At 42.9% G+C, this 26,693-nt stretch overlaps 1 protein-coding gene across 1 annotated transcript in view; it reads right to left on the bottom strand.

The window, feature by feature from the left end:
* Nucleotides 1–26,693, bottom strand: part of ADAM19 (ADAM metallopeptidase domain 19) — a 90,226-nt gene that overhangs the window by 8,321 nt on the left and 55,212 nt on the right. The window contains exons 10-20 of the mRNA XM_060240243.1: nt 26,245–26,329; nt 24,022–24,161; nt 22,031–22,208; nt 21,075–21,164; nt 16,240–16,435; nt 14,151–14,259; nt 12,313–12,517; nt 8,360–8,437; nt 2,704–2,812; nt 1,977–2,121; nt 1,344–1,425 (exon numbers count right to left, since the gene is read on the bottom strand). Coding sequence (XP_060096226.1) covers nt 1,344–1,425; nt 1,977–2,121; nt 2,704–2,812; nt 8,360–8,437; nt 12,313–12,517; nt 14,151–14,259; nt 16,240–16,435; nt 21,075–21,164; nt 22,031–22,208; nt 24,022–24,161; nt 26,245–26,329 — 1,417 coding nt within the window. The remainder of the gene's footprint in view (nt 1–1,343; nt 1,426–1,976; nt 2,122–2,703; nt 2,813–8,359; nt 8,438–12,312; nt 12,518–14,150; nt 14,260–16,239; nt 16,436–21,074; nt 21,165–22,030; nt 22,209–24,021; nt 24,162–26,244; nt 26,330–26,693) is intronic.

The following is a 26,693-nucleotide window of genomic DNA, read 5'->3' as shown; positions in this document are numbered from 1 at the left end:
TAAAGTGCTTGTGCAAAAAGTTCAAAGTAGTCCATACATTTTCAGAAGTGCAGTATGGACTCAATCCACAAGGCTGATGGGGCTAACAGCGCAGTCTCAGAAACTCCTGGCTGTTCCTGTTGCCATTCAGAGGTGTGCTTGTGCCTTTCAGGGGTGTGCAGCTGATTCCAGGCTTTTTCACTCTAGAAGATTGCTTTTCCATGTTCCCTGTGCTCTCACTCTACCCTCCTTCACATTTTGAGTGTTCTACTATAGTTACAAGGAGCCCTGTGGCACAGAGTGGTACAGCTGCAGTACTGCAGTCCGAGCTCTCTTCTCATGACTTGAGTTTGATCCCAGTGGATGCTGGGTTCAGGTAGCCTGCTCAAGGTTGACTCAGCCTTCCATCCTTCTGAGGTCAGTAAATGAGTACCCAGCTTGCTGGGGGGGGGGGGGGGAATGGCAAAAGGTAAAGGTAGTCCCCTGTGCAAGCACCAGTCGTTTCTGACTCTGGGATGACATTGGTTTCACAACGTTTTCACGGCAGACTTTTTACAGAGTGGTTTGCCACTGCCTTCCCCAGTTATCTGCAAACCACCCTGTAAAAACGTCTGTTGTGAAAACATTGTCACCCCAGAATTAGAAATGACTGGTGTTTGCACAGGGGATTACCTTTATCTTTTTTACTATAGTTACAGCAATGCATCCTTCTATGTTTTTCCAGGCCAGGTTTCCAGTTCTTTGAAAACACAGGAGCGGAGCCACTCACCTATCCTGAGAATTGTTTTATTAAGCTCATGTTAAACTCCTCTGCTTTATATGCTTTTATGCCCTGGTAATTGTCTTGACTTTAAAAAAATGATTTATTCTTATATATTTATTCCACTGTCTCTGTTTGTTTTATTGACGTGATTTCGTGAGTTGACTGGTTCTGGTTATTTGTTTTCATTGTGAGGTGCCTGCAGGGGAGCATACAAATTTCAAAAATACTGATACCGAGAATGTTTAGTTCATTCTAACTCTAGGGGGAGCTATAATGTACACATTCTACTGTTCAGAGCATATTGAATAAGAGCTTCTCTTATTTTTCTCTTACTTTTGTTGTGCTTTTTCTCTAAATTAAATATATTCTGAAGGTCTCTCTGCTACCAGGCCTGCCATTAGCTACTGCTCCTTGCAACCCAGTTATTGCAGCAAATATTATAGAATACATGAATGGGACTGCTTTATCGTCTCAGCTCTGCTAACAGACAATAGTTATGGGCTAAAAATTGAATAAAACAAACAAAAAACAAACAAAAAATCAAATAAAGTATGGAAATTAGGCAATATTCAACACCATGGCCGCCAGCAGTTCTGAGTACCTTTCTGTGTTCTTGTGGAGTTTTCAGCTTGAAGGCTGGATTGGCATGGCCATTCCCACCATTCTGAACAGGAGGTGCAGTGCTGTTTGGGAACAAAAAGAAACAAAGAGAATAGCCATTTCTAAGATCACAGATGCCTCCCAATTCAAGGACTGCTTTTAATGGAATCAAAATGCTCATTAAAAAGGAAAAATAGTCCAAAATAGGTAAACCAGGATAAATACCTATGACTATGATTTTCCCCCACCGAGAGGCCAATGTACTATCTATTCTGAGTAACCCAGACTCATAACTACTGAACACTGCTGGTAAATCTCAACCACATTCCCCAGCATGGAATTTATGTATGAGTGTACTGAATGGTGGGGAAGGGAAACGAAATTCTACCCAACTTAAAGAAACGAGGGTGAGGATGGTAGAGGTTGAGAGGCAGGGTCTTTATCAGAATAGGAGTGTAGAGATCTAAATGGAAATCAAGACCAAGCAGTACTTTGAAGGTGAGGACAAGAAGTTTCTACTGAGTTCAGGAGCAGTCAGGAGACCAATGTAAAGGCTTAAGGAGACATTCCACACAGAACAACACGAATGGGAACTTTACAGATGGAATTATATCACCATGCCATAAATAATCACCTGAACTGAGGTATGTTCTTTGGAGGAATGATAGACTGCTTTAGTGGCCCAAGCCTGGTCCTCCATTTATAGCAGCAAAAAGCAATTCCAATGGCAGTCAAGATCAAGATAGAAACCAGGACTCCTGCAATGATTGGCACTGCACCTGAGGGGAGAAGGGGCAAAGCCAATAATGTTATCAAACTCAACTTATCACATAATTCTTCCCTACCCCCTGCAGTGACTATAGATGTAACAGAACAGAAGTCAGAACTCCTGTATTTGTAAGAGCTGAGTGGCAGACATGTAAGGTGGTGCAGTGTTGAGAATAGGGAGATCCCCACCTGGCCACAAACCTCATTGGGTGACTCTCATTCTACCGTCTTTCACAAAGTGTTGTGATGATAAAATGAAGAAAGAGAGAATCACAAGCATCACTTTGATCTGAATGAAAGAGGATGTTTAAAATGTTTACCTGTTACATCAGTGCTGCAAAGGTCACAGTGTCATCCTAAGAACACTTTCGTGGGAACAAGCCCCACAGAATAAACCTGAGCAGGATTCTGACTAGACCTGCTTAGGATTGTATTGCACATCACTACTTTGCAAAATTCCCTCTTTCACTGATTTATAAAAATATAGATGCTCTGTCCTCTGTTGTTTCTGTGCACTCTAGTTCCTCTGCCGCAGGACCCCCATATTCATGTAAACTTCCTTAATTTTTACAAACAACATGAATCACACCTACTTTCTTGAGGCATAGGCCCACTGTCCAGACTGCCTCCATTCCCAGGTTTATTGCAAAATGGGGGTGCCCATCCACTGAAACAGTGGCAGTTCTGGTTATTGTTGCAAACCTGAAGAAGGAATAATTGCAGATTTTGACATTAGCTTTTCCCAACTAGCACCTTCCCCCGCCACACCCCAAACAAGCTTTCAACTGTCATTTTGATCCAAAAAGACTCACACTGATATGCAATGCACTTTTGTGCCTTCCATTAACATCTGTTGGTGCTCAACAATTTGAAAATCTTGCTATATATGAACCAGATATTCAGAGCACATACCAACAATCCTTCCCTAGAACTGCAATGTTCAGAGATTCTTTTCATTTCTATGATATGAATTCCAAAGGATACCTTTCAACCCTCCAAAAGTCTCTTGAAGTATATACATTCCTAAAGTGGGACCCAGATGACTCCCAGCTATTTTTAACCTCCCAGCAGATATTCCCTGTTACACTCTCTGGCCACAGAAAAACCAATAGGAAAAGCAAGTATGTCCAACATTCAGCATTGCCATTGACTCAATAGTCCTTCATGTTCTCCTTAACAAATCCTTAAGTAGTTTGGTGATTATATGACACCACTCAGTTTCAGGTCTGAAATAGAGTCAGTACTATCAAGTTACTGCAGTCAAAGCCCACTGAAGTCTATGGACTTAAACGGCAGTAACTCTGACTCCATGGCTGACTGGGATATGAATTTAGGTTTCCAGTCCAAAATTCTGCCTCTCAATGTCACATCCTAGTCAAGCATTCCAACCACCACATCACACTGTTTATGAACAGGAAAAGAGACAGTGGGCAATTTTTGCAGTGGAAGATGGTGAGGTGCCGCAGGGCTCAGTACCGGGTCCCATGCCCTTTAACTTATTCATTAATGATTTGGAGTTGGGAGTAAGCAGTGAAGTGCTTAAGTTTGCAGATGACACAAAATTGTTCAGGGTGGTGAAAACCAGAGAGGATTGTGAGGCACTCCAAAGGGATCTGTCAAGGCTGGGTGAGTGGGCATCAATGTGGCAGATGAGGTTCAACGTGGCTAAGTGCAAAGTAATGCACATTGGGGCCAAAAATCCTAGCTACAAATACAAGTTGATGGGTGTGAACTGGCAGAGACTGACCAAGAGAGAGATCTTGGGGTCATGGTAGATAACTCACTGAAAATGTCAAGACAGTGTGCGATTGCAATAAAAAAGGCCAACACCATGCTGGGAATTATTAGGAAGGGAATTGAAAACAAATCAGCCAGTATCATCATGCCCCTGTATAAATCGATGGTGCAGCCTCATTTGGAGTACTGTGTACAATTCTGGTCACCACACCTCAAAAAAGATATTATAGCATTGGGAAAGGTGCAGAAAAGGGCAACTAGAATGATTAAAGGGTTGGAACACTTTCCCTATGAAGAAAGGTTAAAACTCTTGGGGCTCTTTAGCTTGGAGAAACGTCAACTGCGGGGTGACATGATAAAGGTTTACAAGATTATGCATGGAATAGAGAAGGTAGAGAAAGAAGTATTTTTCTCCCTTTCTCACAACACAAGAACTCGTGGGCATTCGATTAAATTGCTGAGCAGTCAGGTTAGAACTGATAATAGGAAGTACTTCTTCACCCAAAGGGTGATTAACAGCAGTGGCTGGTTGGCTGCAACTGAGCCGACTGAAGCTTAACCCAACCAAGACGGAGGTCCTGTACATGAGTCATGGGGAGCTAAAATCGGGTATCCGGCTCCTCACTCTGAATGGCACATCTCTTGTGGCAGCTCAGAAGGTGAGGAGCTTGGGTGTGATACTGGATGCCACCCTTTATATGGAAGCCCAGGTCACAGCTGTTGCATGATCTGCCTTTTACCATCTTCAGCAGGACAAACAACTAGCGCCCTATCTGGTCGCTCGGGACTTTGCTACAGTGATCCATGCAACAGTCACTTCCAGGCTGGACTACTGTAACTTGCTTTACGCAGGCTTGCCCTTGAGGCTGGTGAAGAATGTGGCAGCACGATTGCTGACTGAATCACCTGTACAGGTGAGCAGTCGGTCGATGCTGCACAGTTTGCACTGGCTACCAATCGAGTACAGGATCCGCTTCAAGGTTTTAGTATTGACATTTAAAGCCTTGCATGGCCTAGTACCAGCATACCTGTGGGACCGTCTCTCCCCATATGAGCCCCAGAAGTCATTATGATCGGCCAGTCAACATCTCCTGACCATTCCTGGCCCAAGGGACATCTGGCTTGCCTCGACCAGGGCCAGGACTTTTTTGGCCCTGGACCTGACCTGGTGTAATCAGCTCCCTATGGAGGTTTGGGCCTTACCAGATTTTTTGCCATTCCGGAGGGCCTGTAAGACGGAGCTGTTCCCCCAGACTTATGACTGAGGCAGGTGGACGTCCTTATCCTATTACACCATCTAAATTGGCCTCCATGCATTGATTGGTCAAAATCGGGCCAATACAGTTGACATCTTTTGGATACCTAGGCTGGGACAAGTATGCCTTAATTGGTGTGTCCACACCATCCATGCTGCCTTAAACTAATTTTGAGCTGGGGCTTAACTGTTTTAATTTTAATCTGTTTTAACTGCTTGATTGTTTTACTATTTATCTATTAGGTTGTCTATTGTTAGTTTTAATTGTTTTACCATGCTGGAATCTGCCCTGAGCCCACTATGGGAATGGGCGGACTATAAATCTATAGAAATAAATAAAAATAAACATGTGGAATTCACTGCCACAGGAAGTGGTGGCGGCTACAAGCATAGCCAGCTTCAAGAGGGGAATGGATAAACATATGGAGCAGAAGTCCATTAGTGGCTATTAGCCACAACTTATTGTTAGAACTCTCTGTCTGGGGCAGTGATGCTATGTATTCTTGTGCTTGGGGGGGGGGGGCACAGTGGAAGGGCTTCTAGCCCCACTGGTGGGCCTCTTGATGGCACTTGGTTGTTGTTGTTTTTGGCCACTGTGTGAAACAGAGTGTTGGACTGGATGGGCCATTGGCCTGATCCAACATGGCTTCTCTTATTTTCTTAAGAGAAGAATGCTCTTGATGATTTAGCTCATTCAGATCATACTGCTAGAAATGAAGAAGAAGAGGAGATTGGATTTATACCCTGCCCTTCACTATCTGAAGGAGTCTCAGAGCAGCTTACAATCTCCTTTCCCTTCTCCTCCCCACAACAGACACCCTGTGAAGTAGGTGGAGCTGAGTGAGCTCTTTCAAGAAACTGCTCTTGAGAGGAACAGCTCTGCAAGATCTTGTGACTGACTCAAGGCCACATCACTACACTATACTGGCTTTCATGACATGGAGAAGGGGGCAGTCCAAAGTTGTAGGTATACTTTTTCTCATCCCAATTTCTGTCATGTTAGGAAAGACACCATCTGTCAAGAGATACAGATCCATTTACTCACTAGCAGTTGTTCCACCCCCAAGCTTCTGTTTTTCCCGTTCAAGCGATCAATTCCCCACCTAGTTGCTGCATGGGCAGATTTTGATCCATGGCTCTCTCCAATTTCCCTCACGGCTTCCTGCTCTTGTTTTTTAGAGTTCTGGAAGCTGCAAGGGAAGCTGGAGGGAGCCACAGATCAAAATGTGCCCATGCAGCAATTGGTGGGGAATTGATTGCTTGAGCGGTGGAAAGTAGAACCCCCTTGAGCCAGGGGAAAGCTAGTGAGGAATCGGTGTAAGACTCAGCACCAAGCACTGACTTTACTCAAGTGCTGTCTGAAGGAAATCCACTCCAACTTACTCTACCATAACAGATCCTTCTATATGCAGATTAGCTCATCATATCTAATAGAATTTCTGAATCTGAGTTTTTATATGATTAAAAAATCCCATATAAATGGGGCAATAAAGACTAATGCACTTACTAGTTTATTTCATTTATTTGTTTATTGAATAAGGTTGGATCCAATGTTGCATCACAGAAGGATGCTAACAATTGTGGATCTTCCCTACTTTCTTCCTCCCTAAACATTCCCTTCCAATACTGGGAAAGCTGATTCCTGGGGTTGCATTATTTCTGAATATTAAAAGCCACACAGGCTGGGAAGCAGCAATAGAGAGGAATTAGGGTCCAAAACAGTCCTTCCTGCTTCTTCCATCAATGGAATATCAGTGACTGAAATTTCTCTCTCCTCAATACAATCCACTGAGTCATCATTATTATTGTATGTGAGTCTCATGAACTTGGGAATCAACTTTCCTAGGGTTTGAAGGGAAGAAGAAGATATTGGATTCATACCCAATCCATCATTTAGAGTGGCTTACAATCTCCTTTCACTTCCCTTCCCCACAACAGACACCCTTTGAGGTAGATGGAGCTGAGAGAGATCTCCCAAGAATTGCTCTTGAGCAGAACAGCTCTGAGTTATGACTGATCCAAGGTCATTCCCAGTAGCTGCATGTGGAGGAGTGAGGAATCAAACCCAGTTCTCTCAGAAAAGAATCCATGCACTTAACCACTACACCAAACTAGCTCTCACTGTTGGAGAGAGAGGGAAGAGGGGAAAATCCTCAGTCCTTGTATCCATTCATCACTGCATCCAACCCACTGCCTTCTTTCCAGGAGCTGATTGGCTATTAAAGCCACCAGGAAAAGGAGAGCCCCACCTGAGCTGTGTGGAAGCTGCCATGAGCTAGAAGCCCTGACTGTACACCATCATGAGCTGGCAGCCTTCACTCTCGAGCCCGTTCTTTCTCCCTCTATCTGGGTCTGAGGGCAGGGCTCTTTTGGCCTCCCAGTTTGTTTCTACTGTCATATACTGCCCTGAGCCTCTTGGAGGAAGACCAGAATAAAAATTTACTGTTCCCTCCCTCTTTTTTAAAAGAACAGTTTCAGACCTAGGCAGCTATTTGAGCCTTTTAGACATTATTTCTGTGAATGCCCTTAATGTTGGATAAAAATAGTACAGAATATTTTTCAAATCAAATGTACAAACCATATGTAGGCATATTCCAAACCAATCTGAGCAAAAATGGATTTTCAAGTCTCATAACCAAGTCCCCCCAGTTGATCTGATCAAATGTTTAGCCTGGAGAGGAGACAACTGAGAGGTGATAGGATCACCATATTCAAGTACTTGAAGGGTTATCATAGAGGATTGTGCAGAGTTGTTTTCTGTTGCCCCAGAAGGTCAGACCAGAACCAACAGGTTGAAATTAAATCAAAAGAGTTTCTGGTTAAACATTAGGAAGAAGTTCCTGACAGAGTGGTTCCTCAATGGAACATGCTTCCTTGCAAGGTGGTGGGCTTTTCTTCTTTGGAGGTTTTTAAACAGAGGCTAGATGGCCATTTGACAGCAATGCTGATTCTGTGAACTTAGGCAGATCATGAGAAGGAGGGCAGGGGGAGGTACTTGTGATTTTCCTGCATTATGCAGGGGGTTGGACTCGATGACCCTGGAAGCCCCTTGCAGCTCTATGGTTCTAAATAAGAAGTCCTTCTACAGCTGAGAATTTCTCTGGCTACCCAAAATTTTCTGCTTCATATTTTCTTCCTATAGTTCATCTAGGTTTACAGAATGTAGAGGGGGAAGTCAATGGAACCAGGCAAGCAATAAATACAAAACCACACAAAATTTGATTTTAAAGCCAGAAAGTTAGACAAAAGATACTTACTCCCTGACCATTGCACTTCTTCCCACAGTCTCCAGTATCTAAGAAGGAGGTGTTCCGACAGTGGCCCTCAAAGCAAATCTATAACAGGAAGAACAAGACTGAAGATATGGATAACTTTAAATGCTTGCAGTATATGAAATACAAAATTGTGTGATGCTACACTGCTCCTGCCTGAGAAGGTCTCATGTTCCTTGCTAGCTTCACCAGCCATTCCAGAGACAGCACTTGGAAACTGTTCTTGAAACTGCCCACTTGAGGAACAGCTATCATTAGGTGGTGGAGGAATGCCAGTTTGGTATAGTGGTTGTGTGGGCTCTTATCTGGGAGGACCAGGTTTGATTTCCCCTCTCCTCCACATACAACTGCTGGAATGACCTCATAGGGTGTCTATTATGGAGAGAAGAAGGGAAGGAGACTGTAAGCCACTCTGAGACTCCGAGTGAAGGGTGGGGTATAAACAGGCCTATAGCCAGGATTTTTCAAGTCAGGGCCAGTTTAATTTCTCAAATTAAAAACTGTGCGAAATGATTGCATCGTGTTCAGAATCAGGGTATCAGGCAGCATAAATGTTTCCAGTTAGGCTTCCCAAACCTCCCGCCCTGGCGGGGGACCCCAGGATTAGCCCCCTTATCTCCCACTTTCCAAAAAACTGGAAGCGAGGTGGGGGGTATGGCATCTGGAAGCGATTCCGTTGTGAGCAGTTGCTTAAGGTGGAGAGCTCAGTTCCTCTGCACGAGAAGAGCCAAGCCGAGTCCAGGAACACCTTAAGAGACCACCAAGATTTTAAGGGTTATAAACAGCTTTTAAGATTCAAAGCCCCCTTCATCTGATCTTCTGAAGGGAACTTTGGTTGCAGTCACGCACACAAAGGTAGGAGGGCCTCCTGGAGCGGGGCAGGGGGGGAGTGGTAAGTTAACTGCATACTGCCTAGCCCTTGTAGGATTGCCGTGTCCCCCCCCCCCCCCCCCCCCGGCTTTCTGGCTCCTCTTTCACTTCTCAATCCCGGCGTTTACACAGAGAACCTGCTGGGTTCAATTTGCAGCCGCTTTGCATTCCACAGGCTTCCGTCATCCAACTTCTTCATAATCTTCTTCTTTTTGCACATTTACTTGGAAGCAAATCCCAGTGTTTCAGCTGAGCTTACTCCCTACTAGGTGCAAGAAAGATCACAGTGCCTCTGTTTCCTGCTGAAGAGAGCTGCCCCAACCTTGTGCACGCTGATTTGGGAGCGCTCTTTGAAGTAGGCATGCTGAATTAAGGCTGCTGTTCTAAGCAGTGTTACTGGGTGAACTTGCCTTCTGAGCTTTGGGTTGCCAATCCCCAGGTAGGGACAGGGGATCCCCTGATTTGGAGGCCCTTCCCCCACTTCAGGGTCATCAGAAAGCAGAAGGTGGGGGGAAATGTCTGCTGGCCACTCCATTATTCCCTATGAAGCTCAATTCCCATAGAATAATGGATAATTGATCTGTGGGTATGATCTCTGGGGGGCTGTTTTTTGAAATAGAGGCACCAAATAGAGCCAGTTTGGTGTAATGGTTAAGTGTGCGGACTCTTATCTGGGAGAACCAGGTTTGATTCCCCACTCCTCCACTTGCACCTGCTAGCATGGCCTTGGGTCAGCCTTAGCTCTGGCAGAGGTTGTCCTTGAAAGGGCAGCTGCTGTGAGAGCCCTCTCCAGCCCCACCCACCTCACAGGGTGTCTGTTGTGGGGGAGGAAGGTAAAGGAGATTGTGAGCCGCTCGGAGACTCTTCGGAGTGGAGGGCGGGATAGAAATCCAATATCTTCTTCTTCTTTTTCGTCTTCAAATTTATATCATAGCATCCAGTGCCTCTTCCCAAAATACCCTCCAAGTTTCAAAATGATTGGACCAGGGGGTCCAATTCTACGACCCCAAAAGATGGTGCCCCTATCTTTCATTATTTCCAAAGGAGGGAAGGCATTTAAAAGGTATGCAGTTCCTTTAAATATGATGGCAAGAACTTCCTTTGGAGTTCAAATATGCTTATCATGCCCTTGCTGCTGGCTCCACCCCAATGTCTCCTGGCTCCACCCCCAAAGTCTCCTGGCTCCACCCCCAAAGTCCCCAGATATTTCTTGAATTGGACTTGGCAACCCTATTTCCAGTGCAGCTTTGGGAACCACAGCCATCACCTCTCATTTTGAGCTCATATACGGTGACCTGAATCTCTTTAGGAACCAGTTACAACTGGATAACTATTAGTGCACATTGGTCAGATTGCTCAGCTCTTTGACCCATTAGCCTTTGCCAGCCAAGAGGTTGGCTGGGAAAAGAAAACTAAAAACAAAAACCAACCCCCTCCCCTTTTCCTGGAATATACCCCCAACTGCTTGCTTGCTTGGAGAAAGGGGGGGCAGGAGAATGGGGGGGTTTCTACCTTCTCCCCTCTGGGTGATGGCTGGGAAGCAGAGGGAGAGCTTGAGTTGTGAGGTTTCAGCTTGAAACCATCCAAGGTGCACATGAGAATGAAAGCTAGACTCCTGGGCAATCAAGCCCCAACAGCTGGACCACACTTGCCTGTGTGTGTCTTCACTGAGCTTTATCTGTCAGTATCTGTGTGTGCAAAGAGAAGACAATGAGGCCTCCTTTCCCACCCACCTACTCCTGTGCTCTCCTCCCTGCTTCCTAACCATGTCCTGCTCTTTCTTCTCCTCCATGCAGCTTCAGACTAGATTGCCAGCTCATCGAAGGGGCAAGGGAGGAAGCCTGATCCCTGCCCTCCTTCTCCCCCTCCCCTTTTTAACATGGCAGTGTTTCTTTCCTAGCTCAGGGACTTTGAGCAGAGAATGGAAGGTGTGAGAGAAAGGCTGCCAGCAGCAGCACGCTTGGAGCATACAGAGTATGGCTAAGGCTGCAGCGCAGTCTACTCTTGTCGGAAACTTCCAGGTGAGAAAAGTTACAGCAGTGGCAGCAACATCAAGTGAGCAAGCCCGGGTCAGCTCAAAGTAAGGTTGGGCGGGTGCCCATGCCTAGCAGGCTCCTTCCATGGGCTGGAACATGTGCCTTGAAAATCTCTTAGAAGCAGCATGAGGTGGGGAGGGGTAGCCCAAGAAACCCATTCGCTGCCAAGAATTCTTGGTGGCTGCAGTACCCCAATATCGATCTTTCTGTCTTCCAGCCTGGTGATCCACCTCCTTCACCAGGCTGCTCTCAGCAGCCACTAGACTGAAGAGACAAAAACTTGGCTGCTAGAGCACAAGGACACACCACAGCCACCTCTGGCCCTCCCTTTCTGCTCTGTCGGGTCAGGGGGCCTTGAGGTAGGGGATTTCATTAGGAAGTCGGGGGCAGGGCCTCCAGAGACCTCCACCCCCACCCCGTAGCTACAGTACTGAATATAAATCTAATATCTTCCTATTTTTTAAATTCTTGTTGCTTGCATGACCAAAAGTTCCCTACCCTTTCCACACTGCATTGCTATGCATAATTTCTAAGGGGGCTATGCATAATTTCTAATATAGCAAGACTATATTTGAGAGCCATAAGGTTTTGGATAATGCCTTTCAAGCTTTGGGTTCAAATCCTCACATGAGTCTCACTGGGCTGGTCACTTTGTCTTAGGATAATCTACCTCAGCAGGGTGTTATAAGGATGGAATGGGGGAGGAAATTACCATGCATGGAAGGGAAGAACCCTGAGCTCCTTGGAGGAAAAGCAGGACAAAACTGAACATATTAGATAAGCTTCAAAGTTTTTCCTTGTCTGCGTATGACAGTGAGAGAGTAGGCTAGTAAAGAAGAGAGAGGCTTGAAGGGAAGTCATCATCTCCAGAACTAAGATGCTGTCTAATAGCACCCACTGAAGACAGCTCCATTTCCCGCCCCCCCCCCCCTCCAATGTATAAAACAAAAGAACTTCACCATGTTGAAGGATAGTGATCAAATTTCATTCCAGGGTGGATTACTAAAACTGCAGAAGGCAATCTGCACTTACATGACTGTCACCACACTTAGTTCCTGCCATCACAAGTCCTGGGTCCAATATATCCCCTCCTTCTTCTTCATTTCGATATACATGAGTTCCACGGCAGCGGATTTGCCTTCCATTCAACATAATAGTTGTATCAATTGCAACAGCATTGGACTCCAAAGGCTTTGCTGCAGAGCTTTGACACTGAATCTTCCCACACTTAGCATCTCTGAAAAGAGAAGAAAAGGTACAGTAATCAAAGCACAATCAGTACCATTTCTGTTTCTCTTAGATACAATGAACTTTACTTACTAAAAAATAACCTAAGAAGTGCTAAGAACATGACAACCATTATTTATGCTACTGAGACATGGTATTAGGAGATGCCCACCTGAAAAGTTCAATTGATGAAACAGGTGATAACCCAACTCACAACAGAAGTAAACCTTTAGAAGCACAGTGCACATGTTCTTCAGTATCCACAGTGACTTCCCATTACCTTTTTGTGCGTGTGTGTGTGTGTGTAATTCAAGGCAATGTTTTTGACCTATAGAATATTTAATGGATCAGACTCTGGAGACAGCTATCAGTCAGCATAAACAGCACTGAACTACCCAGACCCAAAGCATCAGGTAGTTTCATGTGTTCATCCTGTCATCAGGGAAACATTTGCTGGCAGAGTTGCCAGTTCTGGGTTGGGAATTTCCTGGAGATTTGGAGGGTGGAACCTTGAGAAGGTGGGTTTGTGGAGGGGAGGGATCTCAGAGGGGCATAATGGCATGGAGTCCACCTTCCAAAGCAGCCATGTAGACTGTGTAGAGCCAGTTTGGTGTAGTGGTTAAGTGTGAGGACTCTTATCTAGGAGAACTGGGTTTGATTCCCCACTCCTCCACTTGCACCTGCTGGAATGGCCTTGGTTCAGCCATAGCTCTCATAGGAGTTGTCCTTGAAAGAGCAGCTCCTGTGAGAGCCCTCTCAGCCCCTCTCACAGGGTGTCTGTTGTGGGGGGAGAAGATATAGGAGATTGTAAGCCACTCTGAGTCTCTGATTCAGAAAGAAGGGCGGGGTATAAATCTGCAGTCTTCTAGTTGCAGTTCCAGATCTCCTCTCTGCCCTGAAGCTCCCTGGGTGCGGAAGTTGCCAGTCCTCAGCTGGCAACAACTGGGAGACTTGAAGGGGGGGAGTTACTCAGATAGTGATCCCCTTCTGGCTGCATGAGCAGAAGTGACTTCAGTTATCTAATCCCTCCCTTTTCTACAACCCTGTGGACTCCTCAGGAGAGGGTGGGCTTCCTCAAGAGGAGGTGGGCTCTTTCCTTGGAGGTTTTGAAGAAGAGGCCGGATGGCCATCTGACAGCAATGCTGAGTCTGTGAACTTAGGCAGATTGTGAGAAGGAGGGCAGGAAGGGCTGCATTAGGGCTTAGTTCTTGTGGCCCAGGGAAATGCTAGTTGCCACTACCCAGAGAATGGTAGCCCTGCCTGCCAGCCAGGAAGTGTTCCATTCCAAGCAGCAGACCTGCTCTTGAACAGGTACTATAGATTGCCACATCACACAGTAGGAAGGGTATTTGCTCATGATTAATTATTCTACTGTTCCACCTGGTGGTGAAGTGCACACCCACAAGAGTAGCAGAAGAATATTCTGAGGAGATATTAAGAAGAATGGCTTCTTTTTGCTTTCTTGACAAGAATTATGTCAACAATCACTGTTGTTAGTAGTGTCTTCTTAAAAACATAACACAATTACCAATTGGCAAAAGTTAATTTGAAGCTAGCTGTATCACAGATTTGATTAATTTTTTATCTTCCAACTTTTGAGAACACAAGTGCAATCATCCCAGAACAGCTGATCTGTACTCCACCTTGTATCACACTTCTTGTATCTGCCATTGACATCCTTCCCACAGTTCCCATAGGGATCTCCAGCAGCATTCACCCTCTCAAAGCAGGTGTCAGGGGCTGGCCGTGCTCCTAGATGGAAGGGATTTATGTGACTGATTTGCATAGAAGATTGCAGCTTATACAGATCTATTACCCATCTTCATTTGTCTACGGCATTTGATGGGAAGCCATGATATCTTCTTCAAAATAGAACAAAAATGTCTCCCCCCGGAGATAAAACATCAATAGCACTGGGCACTGGTGTATAATACACGTCTTGAGGTCCACATACAATTCACCTGGTGACTTATCTTGACATGGAAATCTGTAATATTCGATTTTATTAAAAGATTCTAGCCCAAACAGTTTGAAGAAAAACTTTAAAAAGATTCTTCATCCCCAGAACATCCAAAGCAAGATGATGGGGAATAAGATCCATAAACTATTATCTGTTAAATCCATAAATATTTTAAAGACATTTTTTTAATGTTAGGGGTCAGAGGACATAGCATGTGACAATTCTTCATTATATTTCTTTTGAATTTTAAATCAGTATGAAAACCTGTCAAAATGAAGGGCCTCATATGAAATAGAGTTCTTGTACCTTTAACAATATAGTAAAGAAAATTCAACAAACATGATTGGACTAGGTGACCCTTCCAACTCTATGATTCTACATGAAGACTCAGGGGAAAATATTAGAAAAATCTGGAACAAAAATTAAATTATTATTTTTGTCACCAAGGCCTTTTAAAAAAAATTGATGGAAAAAACTGGGAAAAGACTCACTTGAAATATTTCCTCTCGAAATGAAATTTAAAAAAAAACAACAGAACAAAGTGGGCATGATATATATACAGCTCTTAAATACAAGACACATTTCTATACCTAAAAGTATATCTAATCTCATTGAGGGAAGCACGCTTGGAGCACAGGCGCTGGTCCCCAATGTGACGGTATCACTTCTGAATGATGTCATACACCCCACCTCCCTCTGGGACTGTCCCCAAAGTCCTCTGCTGGGGACTCAGAGGCACATGGCAACCCTATGTGTGACCATTTTACTGACAAATTATATATTTTGTTATCTATCACAAAGCTTGTGTTGTCTCTTGACTCCCATTTTTTGTACTTTTCAGATACATATACTAAGGTAGGATTGGGGGCATCTGCTTGCAGTTTTAGCTCAAGTACTGGGTATGTTTGCAATTCTGTCAATAGAAAATTAAGTCATTTTAAACTTTTAAATTCCATAAATACATCAAATGTGTAAATAAATAAATAAGAATAAAACTTTGTTGGTCTTACAGGTGCCACAGCACTCAAACTTTGTTCTATGTCAGATATTGCAGTTGTATATGCCATATAAGTTATAAATGATACATTTTTTGTTGTTAAAGCAATAAAAGTAGTTTAGGTTTGATAAAACAAGTAAGTGTTGCATATATTTCAGTTCTTCCCAAAAAATAACTGGAAGAAAATATTTTTTTTCTCGTGACTTGAAAATTTTACACCTCTAGCCATATAGTGTTCTGGAACAAAGTTTGAGTCCAGTGGCATCTTTAAGACCAACAACGTTTTATTCAAGGTATAAGCTTTTGTGTGCATGCAACACCTCTTCATATTAAGGATGCCAGACCTCCCAATCTGCTTTCAGCTCCACTTCTACGCTGCCACCCCACTGGCTGGGGGGAGGAATTATACCTCTCCCAAAAAAGGGAGGAACACTGGAAATTAGTGTGATGTGCCTAAGTGACCGGGAGATGACACAGACACATCAAGGGTGATGTTCTGGTTTCTGGGCAAAACTCTATGATAGAAGCTAATTTTAATTAATGCAACATGCCTAAGTGTCCTGGAAGTGGCATAGGCATGTTGAGGGGGCAACACTCTGGTTTTTGGGCAAAACTCCCCCTAGATGTGCCTATGTCACTTCTGGGTCACTTAGGCATGTTGCTTTAATTTTCAGTATTCCTCCCCACCCCAATAAGTGTACCCCCCACCATCCCCCACCAGCTGCTCCAAGAGACTCACAACCTTACTTCAGTTACAGTGTTAAAGTTTCCTTACCATTTCCCCAGAGCTGCAAGCACTGCTGCTCATATGTAAGGCACATCCCACTGTAGCAATAGGCTCTCCCATTGGCACATGGGGTGCCATCCAACTGGTAAAAGTTTGCAGGGCAGAATGGTGATTTGCCTGTACAATATTCTGGTAGGTCACAGGGTCTAGATTGTTCCCTGCAAAGAGTCCCTGGAGAAATCAACTAAAGAAAGGAGAATAAATTAATATGATTAGTTTAACCTGGAATGACCTCAAACGCCATGAAATGCCAAAACACTGGGAAGGACCCTTGCAGTGGAAAACTGCCACTGCCAGAAGTGTTCAATAAAAAGCACATTCATTCAGCTTAGGCTTGTCTGAAACAGGTTCCCAGTCCTTTGACAATAGGGTTGCCGGCTTCCAGGTGGTGGCTGGAGATCTACTATTACAACTGATCTCACCTGGAGAAAATGGCCACTTTGAAAGGTGGATTTTATGGCATTATATACTATTAAAGTCCCTCCCCTCCCCAAACTCTGTCCTCCTCAGGATCCACTCCCAAAATCTCCAGGTATTTCCCAGCCCAGAGCTGGTAACCCTATTTGTCAAGTTCTTCTCATTTGTTCTCTTCTTCTTCTCCTCTTTTGAATTCCTCAACCACTCTAACCGCACCTTGGATGCTTTTCCAGTGCTGGTGGGCCCCCTGCTATTTTGTACTCATTGCCTGCACCTTGACCTCTCCACTCAGTGGCAGAGTATGTGCTTGTTATGCAAAAGGCTCCAAGTTCCATTTGCAGTTTAAAGCAAATCCCAAAATTCCCATCAGCCAGCAAGATGGGAAAAGACCTGACTGGAGAGCTGCTATGAGTACTGGGCCAGATGGACAAATGGATTAACACCATATCATAACAATACCTGAACGTCTATAATAACAATATCTTTTAGCATATTGCAAAGTATTTTAAATATCAATAACACTATTTTAAACATCAATAAGTATCAATAACTATTTTAAATATCAATATACATATGTAAATGTATAGATGAGTTAGAGGTCATTTTCTTGAATTGTTTTTAATTAAGTAAGTCTTTCTGGTGTCACTGGGTTTCTGATTGTATAAAACAAATATTTTTCCTCACCAAAACCAATTTAAATATAACAGCTAAAAACTTGCTGGAATAAAGAAGCCTTGCCTCCTAAAGGAGGTCAATTAGGTCTTCCAAAAGGAGGTAATTCTACAATACTGGGGCAACTACCAACAGGGTCCTGCTTCAGGTGGACACAACTCTTTTATCTACTTGTGATGTCATCTGCAGGGCCACACTGAAATAATCTTTATGAGAGGCAGGATCTCTGTCAGATAGGCACCTTCACATGATCTCTATCTCTGCCTGATCCATTTAAAGTGAGTTCTAAACCATTTGGACTAGGGCTAGAGCATATTTTTATGCAACACAATTCTGCACTTGCAGTAATGTACTCTGTGCAGTAGGGCTTATTTCCATGTAAATGTTCATAGAATTGCAGCCGTATTCTGTAAAGTGCCTAGTATCCCATTGGCACTGTACTCATGAGCAGCATTAACTTCAAAGTATGGCTCCAGAATCAGAATCACAATACATGCCCCTTCATACTCCACCATATCCTTATATTAGCAACCAGTTGACAACAAGCCATCCCAGGAGAAGATCTCTCTGTGCATTCATTTAAGTGTCTGACTTTAGCATTTTGTTTGCTATATTTAGCATAGAGACAGTAAGAATTTATTTCCACAAGACTTTCAAAAATACAAAAGAGCATTATGAGTCAATGTTCATGAGGTAGCTCCTCAAAACTGCTGCACCTATGAGCTCTGCACCAGTATTGCTATATAGATAATTAAAATATTTCATGCTGCCACCATTGAAAATGAAGGTTAGCGTTGATATGCCAAAAGCTTAATCTTGAATGTGCAAAGGCTCATATGACTAGTTGGCCACAAACAAAGAGCTCACATGGACAGCAGTTTCAAGCAACCCCCATGCATGACCCGCAGATAGCGATGCCAGCTTCCAGTGAGACCTAGGGATCCCCTAGAATTATAGCTCATCTCTAGACAACAGAAATTAATTCCCCTGGGGAAAATGGATACTTTGGAGGGTGAACTCTATGGTATTGTACCCAGAGATTCCTGTCATCCCAGGCTGCATCCCTAACTCCAGGAGTTTCCCAACTGATCCAGCAACCTTACCCCCATATTACCCATCAGTGGCTAAGGAGAACTTGGCAACCCTACCGTCAGAGAGGAGCACAGAAAGGGTTAACACACCAAGAATATTTGGGTCAGATTTTCCTAGGAAAGCTGAGATGTAAAATGAGACATCCCTTGCCTATATCGTCCTCTCTCTCCCTCCCCCACACTCACACACACAACATCTCATTACTTATATCTCAACAGATAGTTTAAGATAGTCCCCATGGAACTATACAAAATGCAACAGAAAACTATTAACCAAGATACAAGATATTCTAATCCCTACAAAGAAAACTCTCTGTGTTCCAAAGGGCATACTTTTCCTTTCCAGGTGCTGGAAAGCATAAACATGGTCATTAAACTGGTAACACAATCAAGTATGGTATATTCCAATCCCTGCTAGGCCAGTTGCTTTGTCTGAAAGACAAGCCTGGCGCTTGTAGTCACCCCTAATCATAGGGTGGCGCCAGTATAAGCTCCGACAGGTGGCATGGGGGACTCCTCAGAGGATATGTGATGAAATAGGTGGCTGTCTTTAGTCTAGCCTAGGCATACCAACACCTGTAGATTTCACTCCACAATCTGTCATAAGAAATCAGTAGGCAAAAGAATTTCAAACAACAAGTGGCTAGATGGTAGCAACCACTGTGGGATACAATATATTTCATGAAACTCTAGAATGCAGAAATATACTAATTTCTGTACTGTAAAATCTGCTTCCAAACATAATCCATTATGAACAGCTATGAGATTATGAGTCCAAGTTAAATTTCATCTGAAGTGATAAAGGGTGGATTCACAGAACCAGTCTTTCTACAGCAAGGAGAGTTTCTTTAGACATATAATGACAAACTCTCAATACAGACTGATTCTCATTTCATAGTTTTAATTTTAAGAATCTTCCTAATATGAGTTACATGCAGTCTGTATATAATAAACAAGACTAGAAGCAAGCAAATAAAGAATTGACAGGAATATTTTCTAGTCAATATATGAAACTTCAATTTTCTCCCCACCACATTTTGGCCCTCAAAACCATAGGATCCCTAGGTGATAATCTAAAGGATTGCCTTTCTTCCTGGCAACAACTGAAATTGGCCTAACAGGATTTCCTAATACTACTATCAACCTGCCCAATTCATTCATCCATGCCACTGAAAATTTTCATGGCTACTGTCAGGAGGAACAGACTTCCACAAGAAACACATAAGGCATCATCATTATTATTATCCTTCTGTAGGGTATGTTAGACAGCTCTTCCGTACAGCTCTCAGTCGATCATTTCTATCTCACTATTTTCTGCAAAATCCCCAAACAGTACTCTTGAACAGTGTATAGATAGATAAAGATGTATATAGATCAGGGGTGGGGAACCTCCATCCCGAGGGCCGTATACAGCCCTTGAGGTCACTTGATATGGCCCTTGGGGATTGCTGGACCAAACTGAGCCATGTAGCAGCCTCCCTGGGACATGGCTGGCCAGCGAGGATTGTGGGGCCCACCTGCGCTGTGCAGCAGCCTCCCCAGGGCCAGGCAGGGATCACAGGGCCCAGATGTACTGTGCAGCAGCCTCCCTGGGGCCTGGCGGACCGGCCAGAATTGCTGCAGGGCCTGGAAAAGTTAGTCACAGTTCAGTTTGCACTTGATTATCCCAGATGGTGTGGCCTAATATGCTAATGAGTGTGTGACCTAATATGCTAATATTAGGGGATGTGGTCTAATATGCTACTGAGTTCCTGCTGGGCTTTTTCTACAAAAAAGAAAGCCCTGGACCTATACATTTGCCTAGGGCAGCGGACCGCGTGTGTGTGCCAGATTAGGCTCTCCCCACATTACTTCAAATAGAAAAAACAATTATTTGCATTAATTTTGCTGGCTTGAATCATTCTCCCTCAGTGGAGCATTATTTTTTAAGCTGATAATTTTTATGGCCTGCAAATGATGTTATAAATAATCCATATGGCCCTGACACAGATATACATCTATCTGTATATCTATATGTATAGATGATATATTCTTTGCACGCCACCTTGAACCATGAAGAAACATTTTAAATAAATGAAAATGAATAAAATGTTGCATGGACAGTAGATGCCATAACCAGCAGAATTTAGGAAAACTTTGGAATTCCTTCCCCAGGGAACTTCACCTGTCTCCTTCTACCATTTTGTCCTCTAGTGGGTGAAGATTTTTTTGTTTGTCTGGCATATGCCCACTAACTTACTGGCCCTCCTCCCTGGCTCAGTTGTTATGTGTGTCTCTATATATTTTTTCTGATGTTTAAATATTTTATATATATCTTACTTTAAATGCTGTATTAATGGTTTAAATGTTTTAATGTTTTTATATTCACCACCTTGGGAAATCTATTTGGATGGAAATATGGCAAAGAAACATTTTAAATAAATAGAGGCACTTAAACACATGTTCTCTGGTTGCGACTGACAGTGCTAAGTATATATTTTCCGATTAAGTTTTAGTTTTTAGGCCAGAGTTTACAAAGTAAAGATGGCTTCAAATCAAGTGAAATCATATATCCTTCACTCTCTTCTTAATTATTATCCTGTACACAGAACAACAAACCATTTTTTTTCTTGTGCCACAGATAAAGGAAGAACGAAACCCCACCTTACACAGGTGACAGCAAGTTCCATGAGCACACTCAGCACCAAGCTTCAGAGAACAACTAGCAGCATTGCAGCAAGGATTATTGCACTCCTGAGGGAGAGATGGGAGATACAAGAGACATGTTGTGTTTACATGACAGAGGTTCTGAACTTAACACACTGGAAAGCATCTGAGTGTTTTTTCCAGTGTGCTGCAACTACCAGCGCTACTTATCCTCCTTACAAGTACCACAAAGAACATAAAACAAGCTCCCTATCATGCTTTCCATTAATACCACTACTAGAACATTATGTTTGAGTTGTGCTGCCAATGAAAACAGTTTTCAAACAAATGGGGAAAATCAGACAGGAGAGGAGAGGACTCTGTCAGGTACCCCTCCACTGTGCCTGGACCTAGCCTTGACTGAAGATCCACTCATTTTAGCTTCCAACTGCCACTACTGTGGCATAGAGGGAAGAAGCTGCTGGGTCTCCATTGCACCTGCACAGAGGAAGAAGCCCAAAGGCACTGATAATATGTCTGCTGAATGTAAGCTTTGCAATTGCTCTCTGGAAGGGGGCTATACAACCCTGCCATGGAACAACAGCCAGAGCAGAAGTGGCAAAAAGACCATAAGGACTGGGGAAAAGACACCTGCTCTGTGGATATATTGCTAATTGTTTGCATTTTTATATATTTTGTAAACCATCTTGAAGGTTGTGAGTAGTGAAAAGGTGAGATAAAATTATTTTAATCATGTTAAGAGTAACAACAAAATACTACAGAGCTGTTTATCATATTTCAAAGCTGCAGCAAACTTTGATGTCATTTTTCCAGTGACACCAAATAAACTCTGGTTAGAAAAGAGTGAAAAAAATCCCATACCTAGAAAAGCAAGCTTCTGAGAGAACACGAGAGACTAGTATTCCCTTCTGAACATAAGGCTTATGAAATTATCTGATCCATACAAGAGTTACCTCCACTTCTCCACAATCACATTCTTCTCCTTCTTCCAGGTAACCGTTTCCACATTTCTTTCCTCCGTATAAGATCTTGGTATCTGGCATATTGTAAAGGCACATCCCTCCACCAGACTGCATATATCTGTTCAGTTCCTTCTTATTGCACCAATTGAACACCTTAGGGAATGGGTGCCTGAAAACAAGCCAGTGTAGAATATCACAATACTTTATTTGATAATGACTTTTCATATTACAGTGGAACAAGAAGATACATCAAAGGCAGGCAGCCATGTTGGTCCGAATCAGTAGAACAAAGTTGAAGTCCAGTACCACCTTTAAGATCAACAAAGTTTAATTCAAGGTATGAGCTTTCATGTGCATGCATCTGTATCTGAAGAAGTTCATACCTTGAATAAAATGAAAGCTCATAACTTAAATGCCTTGGATAAAACTTTGTTGGTCTTAACATTGTCACTGGAATCAAATTTTGTTCTACTGGAACAAGAAAACACTCTGATAACAGGGATTGCCAAATAAAAAGCTGCCCTTCCTTATGGGGAAAAGTTCTATCTTCTCTGCTGTGCTGTCCACATGAAATCGTAGGGAACAGATGTTACATGCGGATAATACACAACTCTGTCTATTTGATTCTATACTGTAAATTTGCCATTTATTATTTTGTTTAATATTATTGTCTAATGGCATTGCTGCGATTTGTTCTAATGTTTGGTTTTTATTGGGATAAGTATTTTAATCTTCTAAATCACCTAGAGTAGTAGAAAGATGGGTATAAATATTTTAAATATGTAACAAAAAAGTAACATAAAGTTGTTGCTTCTAAATAAGGGGAAGAGCAGGCCTACTAGGAATGCATTTCTTTTTTGTTCAAGTCGGGATCAATCCTATGTTGAATACCCGGATTCCATTAGATTAGAGTCAGTGTGGTTGCAGCGCTGGACTAGGGTCTGGGAGACCCAGGTTTAAATCCCCATTCTGCCACAGAAGCTTGTTGCCACAGAAGCTTGGGTCAGTTACATGCTGTCAGCCAAACTCTCATAGAGTAGTTGTGTGGATGAAATGGAGGGGATAAGATAATATAAGCTGTTGTGAGTCCCCATTGAGGAGAAAGGTGGGGTATAAATGAAGTAAAAATAAAATGAATTTCACTTATGAGTTTCAAATATTTGCCTTTTTGGTCACTCCAGATCTTATGAGAAGCTGAAAATATGGCAGGTATGAACATACTGCCTGTTCAAGTGTAGGGAGGCTAGTAAACTCATTGGTTTGCCTCAAAGTGGAGAAAAAGGTGTCACATGTTTATAATGTTGCCCTGGAAACCAGCCCTTAAAACAGCAGGGAGTTTCAGCGGGGAGGCAGGTCTCAGCTTTGCCTGCTGACTAGCTGTCTCCCTGCATCAAATAGGGAGGACTCCTCATAAGGGGACACCAAAGGGCATCTGCAGCCTGTTAGGGTACCTTTAAAAACAGCTGGCAAGTGGCTTGGCTGGCACCCAGCAGCTACCATCCACAGGCTGTGTGAGAGAGAGCTGGGAGGAAAAGAAGGAACAAGGTGCAAGAATCCTCCTCCTCTCCTGTGTGGCCAGTAGGTGATGTCTATAGGTGATACTGGAAGTGGGATTGCTACCTCCAGGTTGGGAAATTCATGGAGATTGAGGGGGCATATTCTGGGGAAGGTGGAATTTGAGGAGAGGAGGGAGTTCCACATGGATGTAATTCCAAAGAGTGCACTGGCTGAAGCTGCCAATTCCTCCAGGGAAACTGATCTTGGTAGTCTGGAGATCAGTTGTAGGTCTGGGAGAACTACAGCTCCCACTTGGAGGTTGGCAATCTTGATTGGGGGGCAGATTGATGGTGCCCCCCAAGAACCTCCCTTACAGTGACCACAGATTAAACTATAATTCAGAGCAAATTTCTTAGGTTTAAATGGTCAAGCACAACACTGTAGCTCAACTTAATAATAGTGAACACTGTGGAATGCCACCTTACCCTGTTGCAGCAGCCATGATGCATCCTCCATCCTTAGCACTAGCCATACAACAGCCAGCTGAATCATGGCTCATGCCAAAGTTATGTCCCATCTCGTGTGCCATGGTGGCTGCAACTCCAATGGCATTATCAGAATGATCCTGTCCAGGCACAGAATAAAGCATCAAAGGTAGTATACATTCGAATAAAGCTGTTTGCAATAGTAGTAATTCCACATTATCTGGTACAAGCTTCCAGTTTCCTGCCAGGGGATCCCCTGTCCCCAACTCCTGTTTCCCACTGCTGCTCTTGCAGCCTGCAGGACAAAAATTATGTTACAAAAATCACCATTGAATGACACTGTTACCTCACTTTGGGGAACACCAGGAACTGACATCAGTCTACTTAATGTTTTAGTTTACTACAGAGTTTACTACAGTTTTACTACAGTAACTAGAAAGATGTAGCTAGCTAGCTAGATTATTTATTGTTTTATCGTTATCATGTAACCCTTCCTAATTTTACTAGTAAACCTTCCTTTAGCTAATTTACACGTGTGTGTGGTATGGTTTCTTTTTCTCTGCTAAAATATCAAACTATTCCTCATAGATCCTTTCTGCCTGTCTGATCAGCAACTTCCATTTTATTTGCCAAAGCCTGTGCTTCCTTTTATTTACCTCACTCATCTAGCCTTACACTGCTTAAACGAATCCTCCTTACCTTTTACTGCTTCTGTTTGTTTGTTTGTTAAATATGCAGGCCTTTTAAATACCTTTCCTAACCTGTAGGATACATTTTATCTGAGCTTCTAGGATTGTATTTTTAAATATTCTCCAAGCTTCTTGAAGGGATTTAACCCACCTTACTTTCATTTCTGTTTTTTCATCACAAACCCCTTCATTTGAGAGTAGTTACCCCTTCTAAAGTTAAATGTGCGTGGTCTTTTAGGGTAATTTGCTATTTACATAAATACTAAACTCAATATCATTATGGTCACCGGGGGAGGGTAGAAAACCCCAACAAGAACTAATTTGCATATTAGGCTCCACCCTCACATCACCATTGTTTCACACAGGGCTTTTTGTGTAAAAAAAGTCCAACAGGAATTCATTTGCATGTTAGGCCACATCCCCTGATGCCAAGCCAGCTGGAGCTGCGTTCCTGTGCTTTCCTGCTAAAAAAAAAAAAGCGCCCTAATGATCACTGTTCCCGGCCAGTGCTATCACATTTACATCTCTCACCAGGTCTTGAGTTTTACTTAGTACCAAGTTCAGGATGGCCTCCCCTCGGTACATTGTGTGACCATCTGTTCCATGGAACAGTCACTGATGCTAGAGAGTATCTGTACACTCATAATTATTTAATGTAACTGCAAAACTAATTCAGTTCCAGGTGAGTAAATGAAACCTATATCTTTGGTGACACATCACTATGCTCTAAAAACAGTTATGTATTATAAACCTACTTATTAAAAAAGAAAGATGTATAGTTTTCCTGTATCCTGAAAATATCAATGTTATCTCAAAGTTGCACCATACAAAGCTTACTTATCTTTTTAGGAACAGAGGCTAACTGTAACAGGTGACATCAAGTTGATCCAGTCTGGTGATCTCTCTGTTTACTTAGCAGCAAAACTGGAATGGTGCCCTCGCTTTTATATGCCAAATGCTACATATGGCTGCTGTTTTCAATTTTTTTTCTTTATCAAAATACCATCATTATGATTTTAAAAGATATCAGCATATGGTTTAGAAGCTAGACTACATTCAAAACAGCCTTGCAGGATCAGATCAGGCCACCTAGTCTTGCATCCTGTTTGTAATGATGGCCAGCAAAGTCAAAGAAGTCCACAACAAAACCTAAAGGAAAACAGTCCTTTCCCTCTGCTTGTCCCTAGCATCTGTTATTCAACTGTATTACTTCTGAATAGGAAAGCTCCATTTAGCTATTAGGGCTAATAATTGTTGGTAGATCTCCAAAATCTGTAGATCTCTTTTAAAATTTTCTAAGCCAGTGACCATCACCATATCTTGCGGCAGTTAATTCCATTAGTTAACTGTGCATTATATGAAGAACTGCTTTCACTGATCTGTCCTGAATCTACAGCTAAATCAATGCCATATGGTAATTCGAATTCTGTTGACTGGAGCAAAATGTACAGGGCACTGTGGACACTGTGCAAAGAGCCTAGCATACAACTTCCCAATAGCAACTCTTTCTATGATTTTATTAAGAATTACTTACCATGTTCACTCCTCCAGACTGGTAGACAGAACACATGGCCATGAGAGGTGCCAAACCAATAGTAGAGCCATGGAAAGCCATCCCACTGAAACACATTTGTGGATGAAAAGAAATTAGTTGCACATGAAGTTGTTTTATACAGTGCTGATAGTAAAGGATTCAGATGGCATCTATCTGTGCATAAAGTTGTTGTAAAAGCAAATTTCTATATAATACCTGTGATTGCTGCATTTGTTGATTTTCCTTAAGCCTACATGCCAATGTGAACCTTTTATAAGAAAGGGTGACAGGACATGAAAGTTGCCATAAATATTTTTCAAACATGAGCTGCATTCCTATATATTACAATGTTTATAATGAGTTTATTTATAATAACCATTCTTTTCACATTTTGGCTTTCCACAACAGCTCTTTCAATAGATGCAAGGCTGTATCTGTTAAGGGGAACA

Source organism: Heteronotia binoei, chromosome 5 (genome assembly GCF_032191835.1).
Source record: "Heteronotia binoei isolate CCM8104 ecotype False Entrance Well chromosome 5, APGP_CSIRO_Hbin_v1, whole genome shotgun sequence".
Taxonomy (NCBI): domain Eukaryota; kingdom Metazoa; phylum Chordata; class Lepidosauria; order Squamata; family Gekkonidae; genus Heteronotia; species Heteronotia binoei.
The sequence above is the reverse complement of the archived record's forward strand: the minus strand, read 5'-3'. Positions and strand labels throughout refer to the sequence as shown.